The following is a 24,284-nucleotide window of genomic DNA, read 5'->3' on the forward strand; positions in this document are numbered from 1 at the left end:
CCTTAGATCTTCTATGTTCAATATATATGTCTCATAGATATTTTTATCTAGGGCTTAAACCGCCCTTACTTCAGTTGTAAAGGTGAACGAGAGCACAAAACCCAAGACACGTCAGTCTCTTAGTGAATGTAGAATCTCCCTCCAGTTTATTAGCCCTCAGTTGCATATATCAAAGAGAACATCATCATCAAAGGGGCGTGAACAGAAGATAGAATACTGCAATGCCATTGGCCATAATGAATTTACCAGGACATTCTCTGAAAAGGTTAACTATTTCTTCTCAGAGGCCTTGTTTATACTAATTGCCCTGAGAAGAAGACTCGGGCCAGCCAAAACATAAGATTTGCAGGTGCTAGAGCAAGAATATATAACAAAAGGGAAGGACAGACTTGCTTCTCATTAAATGTCAAGGAGAAAACTGGCAAACAGGTTACATAAAAATGAAGTTTGAATCATGACATTAGCTGTGAGTAGGCCAGCTAAAATGTCCGCTTTATCTAAAATGGCCGCTGTATGTTAATGATATATTCCTCTACAGCGGCCATCTTGGACCAAAAGAACCAATGTCCAATACGTACACTGCATTCTTTTGCATGGACTAGACTAAAAATTGTAAATATTTGTAAGTATGTGATATAATATTGTAAACGACCTTGTCTACAGGGAAAGCCTGTGGGAACACCAGATGCATCTGCATATTTCCGTGTACTGTCTGAGCATGGAGTTGCTGCCATGTTTACTGCTCCAACTGCAATTCGAGCCATTCGTCAGCAAGACCCAGAAGCTGCCTTAGGAAAACAATACTCTTTATCAAAGTAAGACTGGTTTCCCTGTGGAAATTATATAATGTTTTAATTTGCTCCATCCTGATAATACTTTTTACATAAGTAGTTTGTTCATGCCTAGTAATACTTTTGTTTCGATAAGTGATAGTTTTTTTTTTTTAATTTCAGTCATTTATAATTTGGTTGGGTTAACATTGCATTGTGAAAATTGATTGAATAAATACTGTTTTAGCTTGTGGGATGATTTGGGAACTATTATACTTCCTCTAAGGCTCACGAATCTTTGTATTCAAAATAGGCTACAAATGGGCCATGCTTTGGTCAGTTGACATAGTGGTCCCCCCACAGATGTCTACATAGAAAATGAGTGGCCGTTCGACACAGTCAGACACGTGTATCGTGCCTCAGTGCACCGAAACTGTAAGCTGGTGGCTGTTTGTTTGGCCAGTTCATGCCCCAAAAAACCTTAGACTAAACCCTCATGCACGCAATCATTACATGGATAACCAGGTTAAGTTATACAATGAATTTAAGGGAACTTGGTTGTATCAGTTTTGATTGTTATAGATATTGGACCCCAAAAAATATGCTGCTACATTCTATATAATGGGAGCGCTGTAAGTTTGAGCTCATAATTTTCTCCCGCACTCCCATGCACTGTATTAGAGTTTGTAGGTCAGATCCTACGGACTGAGAACAGTTCAGTGGACAGGAGTCTTTCCATCATAGAGCACTATGATGCAGAGAGTCCCTGTCAGCCACCTGCTCAGCAGTGCTGACACTTTAACAACTGTAAGGGTGCCAGCGCTGTTGTTCAGGTGGCAGACACAAAGGTCTGTAGTTTGCCAGCACACAAGTCTGCTTCCATGGGCTGAGCCCAATGGCGTGAGAGGGTTCTTCCACAATTTCCAATGCTCCAGTAGTATTGACAATTGGAGAAGGCATGCTTCACTTGATGCTCCATTCAATTAGTGAAACTGTGGCTCTCCCCTCGGGATTGGTAGGAGTCCATTCTCGTGGTCTGAGCCGTCGCATTACAAAAATCAGATCATTATCCCCTGAAAGTAACAGAAGAAAGGGGAGGAAAATATAACAAGTGTTGGGATGTTGTTACAGCTAAATTTACATTTCCAAGCTCATGGGGTTATTTATTTATTTTTTAAAGAGTTCTCTTACTGTATATACCAGCTGAGAGAATACTTGTCATACCCGTACGTGATGAAGTGCCTTGACTGTGTAATGAACTTGCGCTGATTTAGAAATGGCGACAGCTATAGCTAAATGTATGTTAATGTGTTGTTTGCTTAGGGAATCGTTTTTCCTTGGCATGAACGTTTGCCCTTTAGAAACATGTTGGCTGATGCTGAAAGGCAATCTATATAAAGCCTCATATTTGTTAATATTTGCCTAATTACAGAGGTAGAGAAATCATCATCACTAATCAGCAGAGACACAAGACCGCTACAAGCTCGATCACAGCAGGGTTGTGCAAACTATACACTTCATGTGATTACAGCCATTCCAGGAGGGGACACTGGGGACAGACATTATTAAGGGTCATGCCATTATTTTTTAATGTCTATGGCAAACCAGCTGGGCATGCATTATATAGTCTGTCCTTGATTAGTTCTGTGCCTTTAGTGCCCATGTGTGTGCCATTTACAGTGGATGTAGGTTTGACTGCCCCTGAAAGACCATTCTAGAATATGAAAATTAAGATCTAATATTGCGTTTAGTAGCTTTACTTCCATACTTTGCAGAGCATGAGACTAAGCCCCAGAGCAGAGGTCCACTGTCTGGACTCGGGTCCATCTTTACCAGCCCAGTCAGAGGCTATTACCAGACTGTGAGCAACCCTTCCTGCAGACCAGCTAGCTCCCACCGGATTTCCAGCTTGCTGAATCTGCTGCTGATGTTAAAGGGGTATTCTCATCTGGGCATTCACATTCAGTTTCATTAATCTGACATATATAAACTTTTTTTCAATTAGATGTTATTAAAAAAAATGTTCCTGTGTGAAGATAATTTCTCATAAATGTCGTCATGTTGTCCCTTAGCTTCCTCGGATACGGACACGTCTGATAGACTGAGTGCACAAAGAAACAAAAGGTTATTGTAAATAAAATTTCCGGGAGTTACTACATGTCGCACAGCCGTCCTGTGGTAATGATTGCTGAATCCTGGTGGTCAGGGAGGACTTTATAGCGCAAGTCTGGCCACCGCTGCAAGAGTGTGACATGGTCGTATCCGAGGAAGCTATCTGGTTTCTAAGGGACAACATGGCTACATTTATGAGAAATTATCTTCACACAGGAACATTTTTTTTAATTAACATCCAATTGAAGAAATGTTTACATAAGGCAAATTAATTTAGTTAAATGTAAATGCCCAGATGGGAATACCCCTTTAAGGCCATTTGAAGTTGAATAAGGAACTGCAAGTTGTTTTTGCACAACGTGCGATCCCTGGATCAGGCTGCTTCACCATCACGGGCTCCCCATCCTCCATCACCCAGGGACTCCCATATGAACCTCAGGGGTTGCCCCAGGGAGAAGCCTCCTTCATCAGCCTCTCCCTCCATTATTCTTGCTTACACCACCTGCTGGAGACCTGCCAGGCTGTAGGCCCGTCCTCCTGTCCCAATACTGATCACCGTGAGCGTGCCCAAGGCCAAATAAGCCAGCCACTCCGGTATTCTGGGCCCCAGCTGTTTACAACCACGGAAGGTGGGGGATGTTTCATATGGCTATTAGGGATTCTAAACCATCAGTTCATAAATTCTCAAATAGCTTTGACATGTTCCCATTAAAGAGTTGGTGGAAACCCTATTTGATTCTTATGCGACTACGCCACCTCCACGGCAAGGGGGCATGGATGAGGCATGGGGGGGAGGTGCAGGATTTTATATAGTTTTCCCACTGGCCGCACGCCTTAAGGATGCATCACAAGGCTTGCTCCTTCTGATGTATCAGGCAGGACAGTGGGGAAGGCGATACCTGCTATCATACACCAGCAAAGGAAGTTGATACATTTTATACTTGGGGACAAATTTCAACAAACTTTGCATAAATGAATAGGACAAGTGAAACTTTTATATATCTTATCAGTATGAAGTGCCTTTTTCTCCACTTTGGCTCCAATCCTACTAGTTTTCTTTACTCTCTGAAGTCTTGGCTGATAACGGCTCGATGAGGTGTGAGATAACATTGAAACTCTATGCAGAGGGAGGAGGAGCAGTTACTCCCCAGTGACAGTGGGCTACAGATTCACAGACAGGGCCTGTCTAGGGGAAAGCTAGAAAATGACTAGTTCTAATGACCAAAAACATTGTGATGTGTCATGTACACATACTGGACTGCTGATTTCTGCAAAACTTGCTGAAAGGTAAAATACATTTAACCGTTTATTACCATTTGTTTATTTTTTTTTTTCTGTCTTCTATAGGCTGTAACTATATTTTATTTATTCTCACTATAGCTGTATAGGTTTTCTTTTTTTGCAGCACAATTTGTTGTTTTTAATAGCTGAATTTTTGGGTTTCACCTTTTCTGTAAAGTTGATCTAGAATGCAAATTTTCCATAGTTTTTACCAATAAAATTTAGTTAGGATGCAACATAAATAACACATTTTTTTCCTATTTTTACCCAAAAAATAAATATTTTATAGCCTGTACAATGTAACAATACAAATCTGTTTTGAATTGCCCCTCCTTCCCTTCTATGCCCAGCTGTGGGCCCCTAGACAACAGTTTTATCACCACATATGTGGTTTTGGCATACACAGGAGAAATTGTGTGTCATACTTTGCAGAGCATTTTATCATTTAATCCATTGTGAATCTGTAATTTTCGGTCTAAATAAATCTATTTTGCCGCAAAAAATGTACAGTTCCTAAATTGAACTTCCATTTTGTTTTAATCCCACGAAACACTGAAAGGGTTAACAGATGTCATAATTGTTGTTTCATATATGTTGAGGTTGTAGTTTCTATGGTGGGGTCATTTATGGGGTTTTACTATTATTTAGGTCTCTCAAAGTGACTTGAAAGCTGAGTTGTCCCTTCAAAACGTGGTGGTAATTTTCATACAAATATTAAAAATTGCACCTAAAGTTCTAAGCCTCATAACATCCTACAAAAACGAGAGGATGCATAAAAAAACATGCAAACATGATGCAGACATTCGGGAACTGATAGATATCAAGCTATTTGGGTGATCCGACAATCTGCCAGGAAAGAAGAACATTTCGCATAATTTCCATAATTTTTGCGTTACCTTCTGAAAAATATCACTAACATTTTTCAACTTGCTTGAAGTACAATGTGTCAACGAGAAAATGTTCTCACAGTCACCTGGGTATGTTAAAGCATTCCAAAGTTATAATTATTGGGACACATGTCAGATTCTCAAAATAGTCTGGTCATTAAGCTGAAAACAAGCGTTGTTGATAAGGGGTTAACATGCAAAAGTAACTGCAATAACTATCATGCCATATGCTATAAAGCATTATAACCCTTCTTTATTTTAGATTCCGGACTCTCTATGTTGCTGGAGAAAGGTGTGATGTTGAAACATTAGAATGGTCTAAAAGAACATTTAAAGTTCCTGTTCTGGACCATTGGTGGCAAACTGGTAAGTACTTTACAATTCTATAGATAAGCTAGTATGTCCATTTGTTTGGTAATCGCCCCCAAAGTATAAGGTTGGGTAAGCACACAGCTGGGGTCCCACGGGTTGCTCAACCATGAGTTAGTAGGTAGTGGTACAATTTTATGGAAACTATCTGTCCTGTATGATTTTCAAGATTATCAAACCTGTAGAAGTTTAATGGTTAAAATGGAGGAGATTTTAAAGGACACCTGTCATCAGGTCTCTGCCACTAGTCCTGTCACTACTACCTGTTGGAGCAGCTCACAAGGATCCCATCCCAGCCTTTATCTAGTTATTTCATACATTATTCATTGTAAAATCATCTATTTTTTATCATGTAAATGAGGCTGGTCACATGGTCAGAGGCAGTGATGTCACCCCTGTTACCCATCCCCTCTCCTCCCCCTGCTCATGTCTGTGTGTAATGTATAGTAAAGCATGGCTAGAGTGTGTGCTGCATCTGCTGACAGGCTGCATCTTCCTAATATACAGGTGAGAGACACAGACATCAGCTACACATGAATCTGACATGTTCTGCTGTAACTTGGCTGCCTGGAGCTGCTGTATCTCTCCTACATACACACATGCACACACAGGCTGCAGAGGGTGTGGCCACCAGCACCAGGAAGCACATCATTATACAGCCTCACACCATTATACAGGCTGTCAGTCAAGCACTGGGGGAGTGGCTGTACCTCCCACTCATGAATAGAGTGGACAGCTTGAATATGCTAATGCTTCATTGGACATTTCACAGGTCATTTGCATACAGCTTTAGGACCTCATTGCTTAGGTTTACAGGCATGTAGAGGGACAATGAAGGGATAGAGGCAATGCTCTCTAATGGCAGTTTATGAAAATATATTTAGTTTAGGGGGGTTATTTTGCATGACGGGTTCTCTTTAAGGCTTATTTCACATTGTTGATGGGGAAAAAAAACCTAGATCTGTAATGATCTGGATTTTACTTAGGAAATAATGTAACTAAGGTAATTCTCAATCGAAATCTGTTTAAATGTAAATCTTCATCTGCAGTCTAATCTTCTTACCAGAAACAACATTAAGACGCATAGGATTATTGTTTTATGTAAAAATTCGGATTGAGGAAAATTGGATTTCAAGTGTTACATTGACTTTAAGATTAACAATTCTGATGGATATCCTAGAATTCCACTACCTTTTAGAAATGTTATACCTTGGTGGTCAGTTCCATCACATTATGCAAAATGTCAAGAAGTCATGTGATAAATGTCTCCAAACTGATCATAGTCCTATGTAAATGCCTTTTAAAAGGATGAGAAACTTTGCTTACAATCTTATGAAGCAAACAGAGAGTACTAGAGCACTGGACGTAGGCCCGATTTTTAAGAAACATATTTCTTCATCCACAAACCAATTATCAATAAAAAGAGAATAATTTTCTAGATGATATGCAAATCAACATGCACTGTGGGCTGTCCAGATTTGCCAGCTTTTCCTACAGATCGGCTTAATTTTCAGACCTCTACTTAAATTCAGGCTTAATTTCCTTATTACCCTGCATTTTGTCTGTTTACAGGACATCTACCACCAGGATGAAGGATTGTATGCAAATGAGCCTAAGGGGCTCCAGGCTCCATTAACACCTATGGAGCCTGGAGTTTCTCAGGCTAATTTGCATACAGACCTTCATCCTGGTGGTAGATTCCCTTTAAAAGCAGATCAGGCCCACCCCTTGAGCACTTGGCAGTGGCCTAGCTAGGAGAGGCAGGGCCCCATAGTGGACTTCTGAATGGTGCGTCAATTACCCCTTAAAAAATATACATACAGTACATACACATACATATAATACCATATACACCAATGCATCATATACAACAACATATCCAGCATATACAAATTACATATTTATACCCAAGATGCCGAGGCCCCCTGACCCTGCGGGCCCCAAAGCATCTGCTATGGCTGCTACCCCTGTAGTTATGCCTCTGCTAAGAGGCCAATTTACATGTCAATAGAAAGATAATTAGTTCTGTAAGTTAAGTTAATTGATTCTGAAGTTTATTGTTTTGTGGCAACAAAACTCTTATACTCTTATTACTGAAGGACCATAGTAAAAAGCAGACAATATTGAAGTGCTCAACTGCATTTTATTAAGCTGTTAAAAAAATCATACTCCCTTCACAGATTCCCCAACAAACCCTTTCCAAAGCTGCCTGTTCCCCCGCTTCTCTGCACATCCTGGGGCTGCAACAATGGGCCAATACAATGGCTGACTGTAACGCTTTGTATCTTCATTCTAGTAGAATATGATGAATATAAGTGCACTAATATCATGTTTATGGTTTAATTGTCTCTAGAAACGGGATCCCCTATTACAGCAACCTGCTCTGGTCTGGGAAACTCACTGAGTCCTCCTCCAGGGCAAGCCGGGAAGCCTGTTCCAGGGTATAATGGTAAGCCTAGCACCGCATAGAATGGGAGTCTCCGTTTTTCTTCCTGTAACATGATTTTATTTTGCTTGCAATAAATTTTCCTATTTATGTAACTTTTTGCATTTCTGCTTTTAATAAACTACTACATAAAATGCATAATGCCAGGATTGGAATGGCTTCATAGCTGTAAAGTAGGGGTGCCAGGTTTTTGACTCCATCCAATGTGATTTTGATTATTTTCCTAAAATTAGGTCAACAGTGATTTAGCCCTATATAATAAAATAATGTAAGCCAGCCCCTTTTGTTAACTAATATTCACTTTAATTACCCTCTTCTATGTCAGTCAGTCTATAATCTGTACAATCAAATTTTTGGCTCTCAGGAAAAAAGGGCATTTGGGGAAACCTTTGCCTGAGCTTTAAAAGAATACAGAACATAAAAGTAAAATGTGGCTTTTGCCATTTATATTCGCTACATTAGAACAGCGGTGAGTTATGTCAGAATCTTTTATCTGTAAACACTTCTGTCTCTTTCATGCCCTATCTTTTTCCCGGGGAAGATTTAGAAAGTGTTGAGCATATACAGAAGGTGCTGTTCACAGCTTTGAAGTTTTTTGATATGCAGAACATCTATTATCTGCACCGAGATAATCTCAAAGCTGTGATTCACACATGTTGAGCGTGAAAGTGAACTGTAATGTCAAGGCTTCTAAGATGTAAGTTATATTATTTTAGATAAGGCCTAAATCCCTCCTGCAGTCAATACAGATTTTCAGTACTTGGCAGAAAAGCATTATAAACCTGAAATAGACCGATAATGATCGTCTCTAGAACGGACAGCAGTTTGTGTGCCACCTAGAGAAACTACACCGTAACCAGTTTATTATCAGAAATGTCCTTTTAATTCTGGTTTTAAACCACTAGAATATCCTTTCACTGCAAGGGTTTAGGTCTATTAACACATTCTATAGAGACTGTAAGTTTTATTCTACTAAAGAATGGATTCATATCTTCATGGGCAGGACCTGGTAAGTGTATGATTTCTCCATACTGCATTGCTCCTGTGCCAGGGGCTTAACGGCAGAAGCGGCCATAACCCCTACTATGGGGTCCACTGTCTCAACTTGGGCATTGGGTGTCTGTCTGTGTATTTGCAGTGTGTGTGGTGTGTGTATATACTGTATGTGTATTTATATGATGTGTGAGAAAATTGTATGTATGTTTTGTATTTGTGTGTGCATATGTGATGTGTATAAGCTGTATATCTGTGTATATACTGTATGTGATTGTAACTCCCATGTGTGAGTATTAAAATGATGTATATTTTTTAAAGGGGGCCCCATTCAGAAGTCTGCTGTGGGGCCCTGCCTCTCCTTGTTGCGCCCCTGCCTGTGCAGTTAACACAACTGGACTCTCCGCAGGTTACGCTGTGCACAGAATATTGCTATGGGCTGCTGGAGAGACTATGGCAGAATAAAACTTCCCATCTCTGCAGCATAGATTGATAGATAGGACTGGGGTTCCCTGGTTAAAAGACTCCAGCGGATCAATACCTTGATCTTGATCTTTGGGTTCATCTTGTATCAGATTTACTCTGAAGTGCTTTCCCTTTTAAAGGGGTTCTCCATTGACTATATGTACTTTTTTTTTTTATTTAGACTGTCCAGTTCTTTTGCATGTATTATAGTCGCACACCCTTGCCTCACTGCCTGGGGATGTATACTTTCTTTTCCTTCACTTGTCACTTCACAGCTCAATGCTGCAGCTGCATCACTCCAAGATGGCTGCCCCCATTCTGCTAAAAGACTACATCTCCCACAATTCCCCTGGTCAGCATAGCTTCTTCAGGAATGTGCAGCTGCACCCCCACAGCAGGGGACAGGGAGCTGACTGCACATGTCCGAATGGAGAGCAGAGAAAGTAAACAGGTCGTTTCTATGGAAACTTTATGTGCACAGGGATGATTGATTTTGACTTCATGAAAAGGGGGTGGAAGATTTAATGACACTGAATTATTGAAGTGATAAGTGTGGGGAGATGAAGTGTAGCGAGGTCTATCTTTGTCACCAAAGAACCCCTTTAAATGGTTACTCAATTCTAACAAAATAATGAGGTATACGGAGTTGCTCCCCACTGCTTTGAGACTAAAAACACATGGACATGCTTAGTTTGTGAAACCCAGACTGTTTGGTGGCTGGGTTTTACAGACCAAACCTGGTGCCAGGGGATGAGACTCCAAGCATTATAGTTATATTTGATCCTTTGCTTTTGAGTGGAACAGTAGTACCATACTGCAAACATAAAAATAGTATGGTGTGACTGTCCTACAGGAATGCAGAGACTGCTTTTATCAATATACGATGCTTGGAGTCCCATCATCCACAAAGTGTTTTGTCCATGAAATCTGATTGCCACATGTTCTGGGATCCATGGAGCAAGCATGTTTGTGTGTTTTTGACCTCCGGTTGAAAGGTGGAATGTGGTGATGTCATCACACCGGCCCACAAGTGCTGAATGCAGAGAATAATGAAGAGGTTTAGCCTTCATGTGTAGTGTCACTCATTTGTGCAATGTATGGTCTTGTAAAGTTTGTGCCGAAAGAGAATATATACAGAAACTTTACTCAATTGTCACTGGATATGACGAGAACATATGTTACTGCTGCATGGGACATCATATATTTATAGTCCTATTCAGTCATTTCATATCCTATGCAATCCTATGAAAGATTTTCCAAGACAAACCAGGTAGCTTGTAGAGATTGTAATTGTGAGCCACTTGCACAACTTCTTATAACTGCTGCGGACGTGGACTTGTGTCACCACAAAGCATGGGTTTTTCAACAATTTTGACACATTTAACCGTGGTATTCAATGCTAAGATGGAATTGTCAACTTGGTAAAGCCTCTAAATCACAAGTAACTTTAGAAGAGTATGCATATGGACAGATAGATAGTTATACAGTATTTATATGCTCCGTTTTAAAGCACAAACTCGTGTTCTGCTGCCCGGAAAGTTACTATGATCTTTATTACAGAATTCTGTTCAAGTTAATAAGTCTTGCCGTTTGCGGTTTACTAATAATGTGTTAGCGCCCTCTAGTGGTGAATATACCACATTAAAAAATCTAAATATGGTAACCAAAATAATATGTGGATAAATTAATTTACAAAATGTAGTCCTAAGTGTCGCAAATGTATTTACTGTAATAAGGTTAGTTCATTTGATAGTTGGGCCTTTTTCATTATTGTTTTTGCCAAATCTAGCATTTTTTTTTTTCATTTTGCTAGAGCTCAGTCTAGCGATCTGGTAACTTTAACCAAGTGGTACGCACACTGCAGGCATGTGGAACCCTATATCCCACGGTGCTGTTTTGTGTGTTCTTCAAGGGCCTGATGGTTTGGAATGTAACAGACCACGGGAACCTTCTTATTAGACTTGTGAGGCCATCTAGTGGCTGCTGACACGAGTTTACCTTGTCATTGAGACAAGAAATGGCAAGGAGCAACACCCCGCAGCCTGTCTGACACTGCACTAGGCCTAAACCTGTGCATAGACAATATAGGGTGCATCTTTCCAGTTGGTGAAAATTATTACATTCACTAAATATAAAAACCACAAGTGTCTCACAATCGGACAAGTTTATTAATGTTTAATAAGAAAAACAAATGTTACTAGTCTTTCTCCGGCCCGTTCCAGGGCACACTGCGCTGCTCCCTTGTTGACACTTCTGGGTGGGCCGGAAGTGTTGGTGGTAAAGTGGTGCCCCAATCAATTCAACAGGGATATCAACATTATTTAGGGGGCTCCTAAATAATGCATAATATTTGTGGATCAACCTATGAGTAATAGACCATGGTGCCACTTCCAAATGGAGCTGTCTTCTGCTAAATCTTTGGGGTCTGCAACAAAGTGTTAAAGCTTCAGTAAATCACAGGATTCTCTGCTACTTTCGGGGGGCCAGTACGATGCTGTCTGGATATAACTTGGAAAGTATTGGAAGTTTATCCTGAGGATAGATGTATTCTATTGTGATGTCATAGCAGGACTTTTTGTAGTTGTGATGGAGCATTGTAATTTCACAAAGGGGCATGATGAGCTCAAAATGGACATTTTGATGACACAATATCCTTATGATGTCACAATACCCATTGTGACATCCAATTTCTAAAGTGAAATAGCTTTGCTAGTGTTCCTTTAACTCTTTAGGGGGTTCCTAGAACCATAGGCACTGGTATTGAACTCCTTCCAGCCCTGATTATACGTTGATGATGCTAGTCTATGGCAGCTGAGTGCTCAATGAATCCCTATGTTCTCCTCATTACAATAAGTTAGTATACACAAAAATGATCTGAGCTATAAATCTTTCACATTGTTAATCCCAATGGATAAACACAGTATAAAAATACATTTAAAAAGTAACACTGGAAGGAGGAGTTTAATTAAAATATGGCAGATATGCAAAATGACTGTACACTAGCTCCTGCATTGTATAGAATTCGGCTACAACCTGCTCCAGGATCACAGTGCTGGCTGTAGTAAATTTGGTGTGCCAGGGGGACTCTGCCCATCCACAACCTTATCGCATTTGGACGTTCCTGAATGTCCTATTCCTGGATGGGGAGTATGAAGAGGGCAAGAGGGCTCTTCATATACCTCATTAAAATAGCACACCAAAAATTGATCACTATATCATGAAGACAAAGAAGGTGTGATTGCTCAAAAAATTATACAAATCTTTATTAGTACAAAGAATTACAATCCCCTATACGTGAAAAAACAAGCTGAAAACATTTAAAAAGAGAGACAATCACAAAAAAAGCAAATGAACACTGACAAGTGTAACTGTGTTCAAATAACCAACGTCTACATGCACCAACGTATGTCCAGACATCTTCCTCTCAAAAAGTATCTGTAACAACTACTATGAGTAACATGATTAAATAGTCAGCCAAACCAACAAAGTAGGCATCCAGTGAAAAGGTCCATAGGGTTATACCTCACATCCCAATCAATGTGTTTCCAAAATACTTAGGCCTCTTTCACACTTGCGTTGTAGATTACGTCAGAGTCTGATCAGGGTGCGATCAGGGTTTGGTCAGTGAAAAAAACATTTTTTTCATCAGAGTTCAATCAGTTTTCATTCAGAGTTTGTTCAATGTCTCAATTATTCATTCAACTTTTTTGAGTTTTCAATGCATTTTCAATGTGTTTTTCACACGCAGAAAATGCGCGTGAAAAGGACTCAGGACTGTGGTCTATCTTTTCTATTGCAATCGATCAGTGAAAAACACATTTGCAACATCCCCCCACCGGGGGCCTAGCCTTTTCTTGGGGCCTGGAAGCAGCCGGGGCCCAGAATACCAGAGTGGCTGGCCATTGCGGCCTAGGCACGCTAATGTCACGGTGCTTGGTATGGTATCCAGCAGGTTGTGGGTGCAAGAAATATGTAGGGCGAGGCTGGTGTACTGGTTCTCCCTGGGGCAACCCCTAAGTTTCTGTAGGATGAATCCCTGGGTAATGGATGGGGAGCCCGTTGTGGTGACAGCCGTATCCAGGGATCAGACGAAGGCAAAGTTTTGTAAAATAACTCACGGCTCTTTATTGAACAACAGAAGGCAACATGCCTAAAGGGTCTCACAACAGATTCTGATTACTGCAGTGGTCATGGAGAGGGTCCTCAGGAATAATGCACCAGCCTGGTAGTAGATGCAGGCTGGGATGGAGCTGTGTCCAGTTGTGGAAGCTGCATCTCTAAGTCTCCTGACTCTGGTCCTGGGATTAGGCTCTGTGTCAGAGTGAAGAGAGAGCCTGTGTCAGTACACTATCAGTACTGTCTCTGTAGGCTGGAATTAGACTAGGACCCCAAGCCCCTCCCTGTCCAGGGGTTTTATTATCCTGGTCAGGTGGTGGCTACCTCTCCAATCACACTCCAGTGTACATTGTAGAAATGCAATTGGTCGGTAACTCACATCCAATCAACCATTGCTTTTTCAGGTAGGATCTACAGCTGCTGATTACCCAATGACCCAGCGCTAGAACCTTCTAGAGGGTTCATGACTCCCTTAGACAGCTCCTAACCTGGAGAGGGCAATGTTCGCAACTACCAGCATGCTTATTTAATAGCAGAGGATAATAGTAGAAACAAGACAAAAAAGCGCTCATAGGGTGATATTATAAGGTCACAGGTATTTCGTATGGTAGAGTGACTTGCTCACCTGGTAGAGTTGTGCTCACAAGGCACAACTCTAGTGTAAATTCACTGTGTCAGTGGCAGCCGGTGCTTCAAAGTAATCTCCAAACGCAGGGATCTAGGCCGGTAGGAGTCTGGGAGTCAATATGAGAAGGGGTAGAAGCGGTAGGCGCACAACGAGACCGGGTATATAATTTCTCCAATAGGGTTTATTACGAGTAAAGGAACAAATCACAGATCATCACTACAAATCACAGAAACCCTCACCCCGAAGAACCCACTCGGGATAAGCCCACCGAGACAAAATACCATCCACCATTTTTTTCACCAGGGCTCCTTAAAAAGCCAAAAAAGAAAAAATGTAGAAGAGGATGTAGAGGAGGTAAACATAAACTCAAATCCCATTCCGTTAGAACCCCAAATCACCATACAAAAAAACAAAAAGAACAAGAAACTAAAGTAAAGATATTCAACTTATCTACCCACACTTTGGAACCAAATGAAACGTCCCTCCTCACTAAAGGACTATCATTTTGTCCAACAACAAAATTCAGTGAATTCGATCTATTCAATGACCTCCATTCCTACATCAGGAAACTCACCCTCACCCGCCATTTCAACATTGAGGCCAACAAAGCTTCCAACACAGAACCATCTTCACAGAAAGACCTTACTGAACCTGCAAAAACACCCTCTACCGACCTCCCAATGATTCAGACTGGTCTTAAACCAAAATCCAAATTTTATCCCACACATCATAGAGGAAGTCACATCGAGACTTTTCTATCCATGGTGGAAAGCGAGTTTAGAAATATAAACAAAAACCTTAGAGTAAGCCACAACCTGAAACCCTCAGAGAAAATGGCCCTCAAAAACCTTACAAACAACTCTGATCTAGTTATTCGCAATGCGGATAAGGGCGGTGGAATTGTCATACAGAATAAAGCAGCCTACCTATCCGAAGCCTCCAGAATTCTCTCAGATACAGAATACTACGAAGTGCTATCATATAACCCAATCAACCCATATGCCATAGAAATGAAAACTTTGCTAGATAAAGCCCTAACTTTAGGCATCATTACTAAGAAAGAAAGAGCTTATATATGGATAGAAGCCCCGGTCACGCCAACATTTTATCACCTCCCAAAGGTGCATAAAGATGCTACCAACCCACCTGGTAGACCAATAATTTCTGGGATCTCATCCTTGACCTGTAATTTATCCCATTACGTGGATACTTTACTTCAAAAACATGTAATTCAACTGAAATCTTATTTACGTGACACCACTAGTGTCCTATTAAAGCTTCAAGAAGTCCAATGGGAACCCTCGTTCATGTGGCTATCACTCGACGTAGCAGCTTTATATTCCAATATTCCGCACGATAAAGGCATAGAAGCGGTTAAACACTATTTATATAATGACCCCACCATGCCCCGTATACAGAGTGACTTCATCATTAAAGCCATTCACTATATACTCACTCACAACTACTTCATGTTCCAGAATACAACTTATAGACAAATCAAAGGGACAGCTATGGGGACACGTTTTGCCCCTAGCTCTAGCTTCGCTAATCTGTATATGGGGAAATTTGAAGAAGAATACATTTACAACAATAATCCATGGGAATCCAACATCATCTTATACAAAAGATATATAGATGACCTCTTACTGATCTGGAAGGGCCCCCCAACGTCCATTGAACTTTTCATCAAACATCTCAACAACAATAACTGCGGCCTATCCTTTACGGCCAATTTCTCCCCAGTTAAACTAGAATTCCTAGATCTCCACCTTTCCTCAGTAAACAATCAAATCTCCACCAGCACATTTTTCAAACCTGTCGACACGAATAGCTATTTGGACTACAAAAGCGCACACCATAGCAAGTGGAAGTCCAATATTCCATTTAGCCAATTCAGGAGGATTCGCCGAAAATGTACAGACACGGATACGTACAAAACACAAATCCTCAAAAAGAGATTTAAAGAGAAAAATTTTCCCCAACCTTTGGTCGAAGCAGCGTTCGATAGAGCCCTTGCCCTCTCTCAGGCAGAGTGTCTCAAACCGTCCATTAAAACTACTAAAAAAGACACCAAAACCCCAACAAATAGCCCAGCATTTATCACAAACTACAACACAAATCACCATACTCTTGTCAATATTTTCAAGAAATATTGGCCAATTCTGCTCAATGACCCCTTTTTGAAGAAAGACCTATCAAAACAACCCAAAATCATATATAGAAGACCCCAGACACTGAAGGGCATAATAGCCCCGACTAAACTACGGATGAAAAAGGAAGGAGCCAAACAAATAAGTTTCTTCCCACACACAATAGGCAGCTATAAGTGCGGCCGTGTAAATTGCAAATGTTGTTCAAACATCCAACATAGGAAAAAACCTTTACCAGCAACCAAACTGGGGAGGTGTTTAAGATCCAACAATTCATCAATTGCTCCTCTACCTTTGTAATCTACCTTTTAGAATGTACTTGCAGACTACAGTATATAGGCCGAACCTGTCAGAGTCTAAGTACAAGAATGAATGGACATAGAAGCAAAGTGACAAACGGATACACAAAACATAGTGTCTCCAGACACGCTTTAACGTGCCATAATAAAGATTTCACCACCTTTTCTGTTATACCCATCGAAAAAATTGCTGAAACACAACATGACCGCTTCCAACAGCTAAGAAAAAGGGAAATGTTCTGGATTTTCAAATTAAACAGCCTGCATCCAGCAGGTTTAAACGAAATGTTCGAAGACAACTTTTAACCCTTTTCCTTACACTCTCCAATAACCACCTAATACTATTTCCCTATGTATCCTTACAATATTCCATCTAAACCCAAACTCTGATCTCCCCCCCCCCCCCTTTCAAGCGACATATATCGCTCCCCGGCAATTCCTCCGTTCGCATACTTTACTGCCATAAACAGAGATCACATACCTCTCGCTGTGCTCTGTTTATTTACTTCACCTAGACAACGTCTCCATCCGATCACATGTCACCAAACATCCCAGTTACATCACCTTTATCTAGTACGCATGCGTACACCTCGCGCTTCCCCTCTGATCAAAGCTACTGCGGACATTTAAATTCAGACGCCGTACCATGCGCACAGCCTCTGGACACACTCTCCAGGAACGTCCGGAGACCGGTAAGACTTACCATTCATATGCAGCGATACATATGAACTACCATCCACCATTCCCCAACAAAAGTGTAGTAACTAACCATAACTAACTACATTCAGGTTTATATGGTTATATATCTATTTAATCGGATGCATATGTGTATATATATTTAATTTTTTATATGAAATTTCGAACCGATACATATGTTTATATATATTTGATACATGTATGTTTGTATATATATTTAATAATATTTTGAACTGATGAACTGAACTGACACCTATGTGTATATATATTTAATATATATATTTTATATGAAATGTTGTACGGTAATTTTTTTTATATCCACACTTATTTCTATATACAATTTTAGATCTGTAAACAGAGCCCTGTATAGAGATATAATTGGTCTACAACCTATTTTACCACCAATAGACCCCAGTTTTAACGCTCTGCATGCTGACTCACAATTGATTGTACCACGCATCGTAATATGATATTTTGTAATTTTACCTCTTTACTATTATTATATCTGCATTTTTAATTCCTATACTATTATTACTTTTGAGTCTTATGTATACTTGTCCTTTACCAAACCTACAGAATTTTTCACTTGACAAAGGGGACCCCAGTTCCCCGAAACGCGTTAAAAAAAGTGATGATCTGTGATTTGTTCTTTTACTCGTAATAAACCCTATTGGAGAAATTATATACCCGGTCTCGTTGTGCGCCTACCGCTTCTACCCCTTCTCTTATTTAATAGCAGGGATGTTGCAAGTCCTGTGCAATGTGCATGTGTCTCAGAGTGCAATACGTTTTTGATGCATCTCCATAGACTTGTATGGTACGTTTTTCATGCGCGTGACTTGCAAATGTAGAGCATGCTGAGATTTAAACGCGTAGTCAGATCACGAGGAACGAATTGGATACATGTGGCCTCTGGCACCCCACTCTGTTCGTCATGCTCGGCAACTTCCTCAGGGTTAAATGCCAATCCCAATGGAACAAGCTTATAAGTAGATAGCAGACTGCTCACCGCCAATAGCCAAGCACCACCAAATGAACCCACCTGTGTGTCCATTATCCGTTGTAATCACTTTCATGGACGCAACAACCAGCGCATGTGCACAAGTAAATCGTAGGAATATCTCAAGATAATCAAAAGTATGCGCATGCTCACTGCGTACAAGTAATACAAGAACTGTGTGTGCGCATTGAATTAAAAAAAAAGACTGACGCTAGTATAGACCATGTGCACTTCCGTGACCTATTAACCCTCAGTGCACCACTGAGGTGCGATATTGGATTGCAAAATATAACAACATTTGCAAGAGTGAATGTTGTTGATATTCAATTCACCCTTGCAGATATTTTGCAATTGAATATATATATTTTCCTATAGTGCGCTGAGGGTTAATAGGTAATAAGTTTTTTCCTTTAAATTGAAATTGATAAAAAAAATCATAGCTTTTTTAATAAAATCTATATACATTAGGTATTACTGAAGACCGAATGCTGACCCAAAGAATAATGGTAACAGTTATGCTGTATGATGTAAGGAGCAAATGTAAAATTGTGACATTCCCCCCACTCCCCTCAGAAGAGTTCATAAAATATAGTCAATATGCTATGGGCATCCACTAAATCTTACATTAGATACTATTATTAAAAAAAAGCCCTCAAGCATCATATGTATCATGTAGATACATAAATGAAAACAAAAATCAACCTTGGCGAACTTTCCATAACGGTCTTAGACTAAAAGCCTGTATAAATGTCAAGACTGGAAACCTGCCACTTTTCTAGCTTTATTTTGGTTCTCTGAATTGTTCACATATTTAGCAATAATATATATTTAGCAATACTTTATGATAACTTCAATTGCACATGATATTTTTGTTGCAGTGAAAATTGTGGACAGCAACATGCAGGAAGTGAAGCCAAACACTCTGGGGAATATTGTAGTCAAGTAAGTGCCTTAGTCTCCTGACCTTTATCTATCATGTCCTACATGTTACTGTGTGTTAGTATCCATAACCACACGAGCTTATACAATGCATTAAACCAATCGTGATCTCTTATAAATGAAATGGTTGCATACTGTAACTGCTTCATTTTTATATCTATCAGATATCTTTCCTTTGGGCAAGGAGAGGCACATTTCATATTCACTGCAACTGTTTGAAGTACTTTGATAGTCCATGAATTATCGGAGCCTTGATGTGAACTAATTAAAAGAAATTCTAAAATAGTTATCCATGACTTTTATTTTGGCCTAGAATTTTTCTCGGTATACTATCCATGATGCCTTAAGGGGGACCTGTCACTTGTAAAAACGGTAGTGCTGCAACAGATGCAGCAGTGTTACACTGTGCTAGTGTTATCGGAAACCTCCGATAACGCTAGCAAACACTGTCATGCTGTGCAATAGAAAATGCCGAAACGCACTGTAAGCGGTCGGCGTATTAATGAGGGGGCGGGATTAGGGGCGGTGACTGCGGTTTGAAGCTCGCCAGTCACGGGGAGAAGCAGTGCGTCGGACCGCTCTCTCATGAATACGCTTTCTATACGAGTTTTCTATTGTGCAGCGCGGCAGATCTGCCTGCACTGTGGACTGTGCACTGCCGTCTGAAGCAAAATTTTCATCTTGCATCATGGCAGATACGGCCCTGTGTGGAGATATAGAGTTTGATAAAAGTTATGCTAATTAACCTGAGTCACTACGTCACCCAAGCGCCTTAAGGAGCCTCGTATTTTAATTTATGCACTCACCCCCCCCCCCCGGGTCCCGCACATCACCTATCTATATGTTATGGGGGTGGGGGAATATTTTAAGATACGAGGCTCCCTGAGGCACTCGGGTAATGTAGCTTGAGTGGCCCAGTGTAATTGGCATAACTTTTATAAATCTATATTTTGCGGTATATAGAGTTATAATAAATAAATAATTAGGACACATCTACCATCAGTAAACTGATGTCCTTACATGTGCCCCATAGATAACAATGGATCATGTATCAAACTTCTGGACTGCCGCCTTCTCTAATTTTTTAGACATTTCATGGTGTTTGTGCTCATTTGCGACTTTTTTTGCACCTAAAACTGTCTCCTTTCAGAGTTCGCAAGTGTCTAAATTACTTTTCTGCAGTGTCCCCTGAGTTATCACCCGAATCAAGATGTGAAAGTTGTGACTTTTTTAAAAAAAAGTTGCAAAAAAGTTGAAAGTTTTGCCGCAAATCTAAGGTTGTCCCTGAACAGGTGTAGAAATTAGATCGCGACTTTTGGAGACTTTTTACAACTTTCGTTCAAAAATGTTGCAAATTCACTAAAGACCAAATATGTATCAATAAGGGAAAACCCCTAAGATGAATCTGACCAGAAGAAAAGCCAAGAAAAAAAAAAAACAGACAAATTCAGACTTATGATACATGTGCCCCTATGTCGTTTTTCACATGTACTTTTTTCCAACAGATCTGTTGTATGTTGCAAAAATTTGAGAACCTGTTCTATATTTTTTTTTACGTTTGATGGATCATTTATGGAAGGCAGTAGAAGTCTATGGTTCTACAAAAATAACTTCTGAAGAACCATAGAATTTTTTTACTGATGATACAGATGAACCAGGTATTTTGCCTTCTAATGAATGTAAACATAAAAAAAATGGATTTGGACAAACAGAAATGACACATCCATTTTTACCAGACATGCACGTGTGAACAGGTAGTGTCAAAGCCTCTCTGTTACAATTTTATGTTTTGGTTCTTTTGTTTCACTTTAGGTTACCTTTGCCCCCAGGGGCGTTTTCAACTTTATGGAAAAATGAAGAAATGTTCAAAAGTCTCTATTTCACAAAGTTCCCAGTAAGTATAACTTTTTGACGTCTTGCATTAAAACACACACCAATATATTTTTTTTTCCTACGTAAATTTTATTTTATCATACATTTACCAGGGCTATTACGACACAATGGATGCAGGCTACATGGATGAAGATGGATACGTGTATGTATTGTCAAGGGTTGATGATGTAATCAATGTTGCAGGTCACAGGTTATCTGCGGGAGCCATTGAAGAGGTTAGTGGGTTTGTCTATCCATATGATACACTAAATATTTTTTTTTTCATACTTCGGTGTACGAAGCTGTGTATGGTGTCATTTTTTGGAACTTTTGATGCGTTTTCAATGTTACTGTTTGGAGGACTGTACGGTCTTTTGATTGAATTTTTTTATATTTACCAAAATGGCTAAAAGTGGAATTTTTGACTTTGGCATTTTCGACTTTGTAACCAGTAATAACCATTTATTATATTTTGATAGATGTGACATTTTGGAACTTGGTGACACCTAACATGTTTGTGATTTTTACTGTTTATTTATACCAGTTCTTGGGAAAAGGGGGTGATATTTGAATTTTTATGGTTGTTTTTATAATATATATAATATTATTATTATTATTTGTACTATTTTTCAGACCCCCTAGGTTACTTTAACCCTAGGTTGCCTGATCGATCCTACCATATACTGCCATACTACAGTATGGCATTATATGGGGATTTTCCACATCAGCTTTTAAATTGTGTAAATTGCATATTTTACCCAAGTCTGTCATAGCAACAGATCACCGTTCCCTGATGACGTCACAGGGAGCAACGATCTAAACCAACATGGAGGAGCCCACACCCCTCCGGCTTTTTAATGCTGACGACAGCATTATCAGCGGTGCTCAAAACTTCAACACCCGCGATCGGCGCGGTATTATAGGTGGGTGTTTTCTGCAACATGCAGCAAACGCTCACTGGCTATGGAGAAGGCTATGGAGAAGCCTGTGAGCAATCTCTAAACTCCCTCAGCTGACAATGTTAAGGGGTTAATACCTTTTAATAAACCAAATATGTTAATGATTTTACTTGTTTATTTTTATATGTGTTCTAAGGAAAGGGAGGTGAATTTATTTTTCTTTTATTTCAGGCCCCCTAGGGTACTTTAAACATTAGGGCGTCTGATCACTTATACAATATACGACATACTGCAATATAGTAGTATTATGGTGAATGTTCTGCTACTGTTGTGAATGTTCTGCTACTGCTATGTTCGGCTCCCAGTTGTCATAGCGACCAATCTGCACCCTTCAATGATGTAACAGCACCAAAATCAGAGCAGTTTACCTTTTTGGTGACAGGTGGAACACAACTGTGGAAATTAACAAGAGGCAGACCTCTTGTGATCATATGTTAGAAAATCACTGTTTTGTAAAGTTGATCTACTTTTGACTCATCTGGACAGATTCAGTAAGTGGAAAATTAACATCTGTTAAGTTATATGCTTTGTATTTCAGTCTGTATTACTACACAAGTCCGTGGCAGACTGTGCTGTTGTTGGTTTGGAAGATCCTTTGAAAGGACATGTTCCAGTGGCTCTCTGTGTACTACGAAATGGTAAGAAAAGCGTATATACTTACACGAAATGGGGGCATGTATCATGGTTTGTAAGCAGGTTTCTTTTTTTTCCTCCTTATGCCATCTCCAGGCAAAGGGTGCAGGGTGGGTGGAGTGGGGACACCTCAGCCCAGCAAGAGTCACTTTAGGACAAAGTAGGGGTCCTGGACAAAATTTGAGATGGAGGTCCCAATACTGAAAGGATCTTCCACACAGAAAATCTGTTCATAATACATAAAGGGTTTGGATGCCCTAATAGACAGACTGTGGTCGGAATTATCTTAACAAAAATGTAACTATGAGAACACTTTGGCACTGCTATTTTGCAGGGAAGAAAGGACTGCTTGCCACATATATCACTACTAGGTAAAGAATACCATTTCTGGCACTGTGGTTGGATCGTGAAGTCCGGCCAATGCACGGAACGACCCAGGTCGTCTGAACGAGCTCTAACTTTAAGGCCCCTTAAGCACAAGCTGCGTTCAGTTCCCGTTGTCAGCGTTTGGGCCGGACATTCCAGCCAATATGTAAAAAACGCTGGTGGTTCATGCACTGAATGGAAATGATTTAACAGACCATGTATGTGTGAGCCACTGAAATACAAGGAACTATGCCTGATAAGGGGCTAGCTGATGTTTCAACGGCTGTGACATGACCTTAAAATAAGTTCATGTGCATGTAGCACAGTGATATTCACATGGATGGGTGGGGGATTGGTGGTGGTATATTTCCGGTATATAGTGTAAAATAGATTAGAACAAATCCATATAGAATGGTCACTGCACTCTGTGCTATGGATCAGGAATATACTTGTATATATTAATCAAGGAGGTTAACTCGTGTACACATACATATTACATACTGTATTTCTACACATGTGACTTACAGATAGTTCAGCAGAAGCTTTGTGTGGTATGACTGCCTCTGCATGGCTGAAGACTACCTCCTCCTCCCTTCTGACTGTTGGAGAACTGGGAACAGAAAAGAGGGAGGAGTCATTGGAAAGAGGATGGAAATGGTGTTTTCAGTGCCAGGACCATGTGGCAATATAGCTGAAGTGCTACACCCCATAACATACTACTGACTGCCACAGGAATTGCTGTCTGATGAGCAAAACTGATGCGACCCTCTTAGGGTCGCAGGTCCTGGGCAATTGCCAGTTTAATCCCCCCTAACGCCAGCCATAAGTACAGCACATTGACTACAGCCTGCACCAGGTTCTGCATAGAATTAATCCAATGTGCCAGCTCTTGAATTTCTTCCGGTGTAGTATTAAACATGTTTGCATGATTTTGTTTCAGGTGTGGAGAAATCAAAAGACAAAATAGCAGAAGAAATAGTATTGCTAGTTCGAGAACACATTGGACCTGTAGCAGCTTTCCGGAAAGTGATTGTTGTAAATCAGCTACCCAAAACTCGTTCTGGCAAGATTCCCCGCTCTACTCTCTCTGCACTAGCTAATGGTAAACCATACAAGGTAAGCATACAGAGTCATGTTAAGTATATATAATCCTGGGATAACAACCAGTTGACAGCACCAAGAAGCTAATTTATTATGCACTGAAATGGTTGTTTATATTATATAATTGAGGCCGATGTTTTGGGCTTATTAGGGAATTCTGAGGGATTGGGAAGGGGAGGATTTGGAGCATCTCTAAATCTAA

At 40.2% G+C, this 24,284-nt stretch overlaps 1 protein-coding gene across 1 annotated transcript in view; it reads left to right on the plus strand.

Annotated features, from left to right (window-relative positions):
* Positions 1–24,284, plus strand: part of ACSS3 (acyl-CoA synthetase short chain family member 3) — a 50,692-nt gene that overhangs the window by 24,787 nt on the left and 1,621 nt on the right. Inside the window, exons 9-16 of the mRNA XM_072146503.1 lie at positions 664–815; positions 5,313–5,416; positions 7,773–7,868; positions 19,091–19,154; positions 20,964–21,045; positions 21,137–21,259; positions 22,521–22,620; positions 23,922–24,097. Of these exons, the coding sequence (XP_072002604.1) occupies positions 664–815; positions 5,313–5,416; positions 7,773–7,868; positions 19,091–19,154; positions 20,964–21,045; positions 21,137–21,259; positions 22,521–22,620; positions 23,922–24,097 (897 nt within the window). The remainder of the gene's footprint in view (positions 1–663; positions 816–5,312; positions 5,417–7,772; positions 7,869–19,090; positions 19,155–20,963; positions 21,046–21,136; positions 21,260–22,520; positions 22,621–23,921; positions 24,098–24,284) is intronic.

The sequence above is a fragment of the Engystomops pustulosus genome, chromosome 4 (genome assembly GCF_040894005.1).
Source record: "Engystomops pustulosus chromosome 4, aEngPut4.maternal, whole genome shotgun sequence".
Lineage (NCBI taxonomy): Eukaryota > Metazoa > Chordata > Amphibia > Anura > Leptodactylidae > Engystomops > Engystomops pustulosus.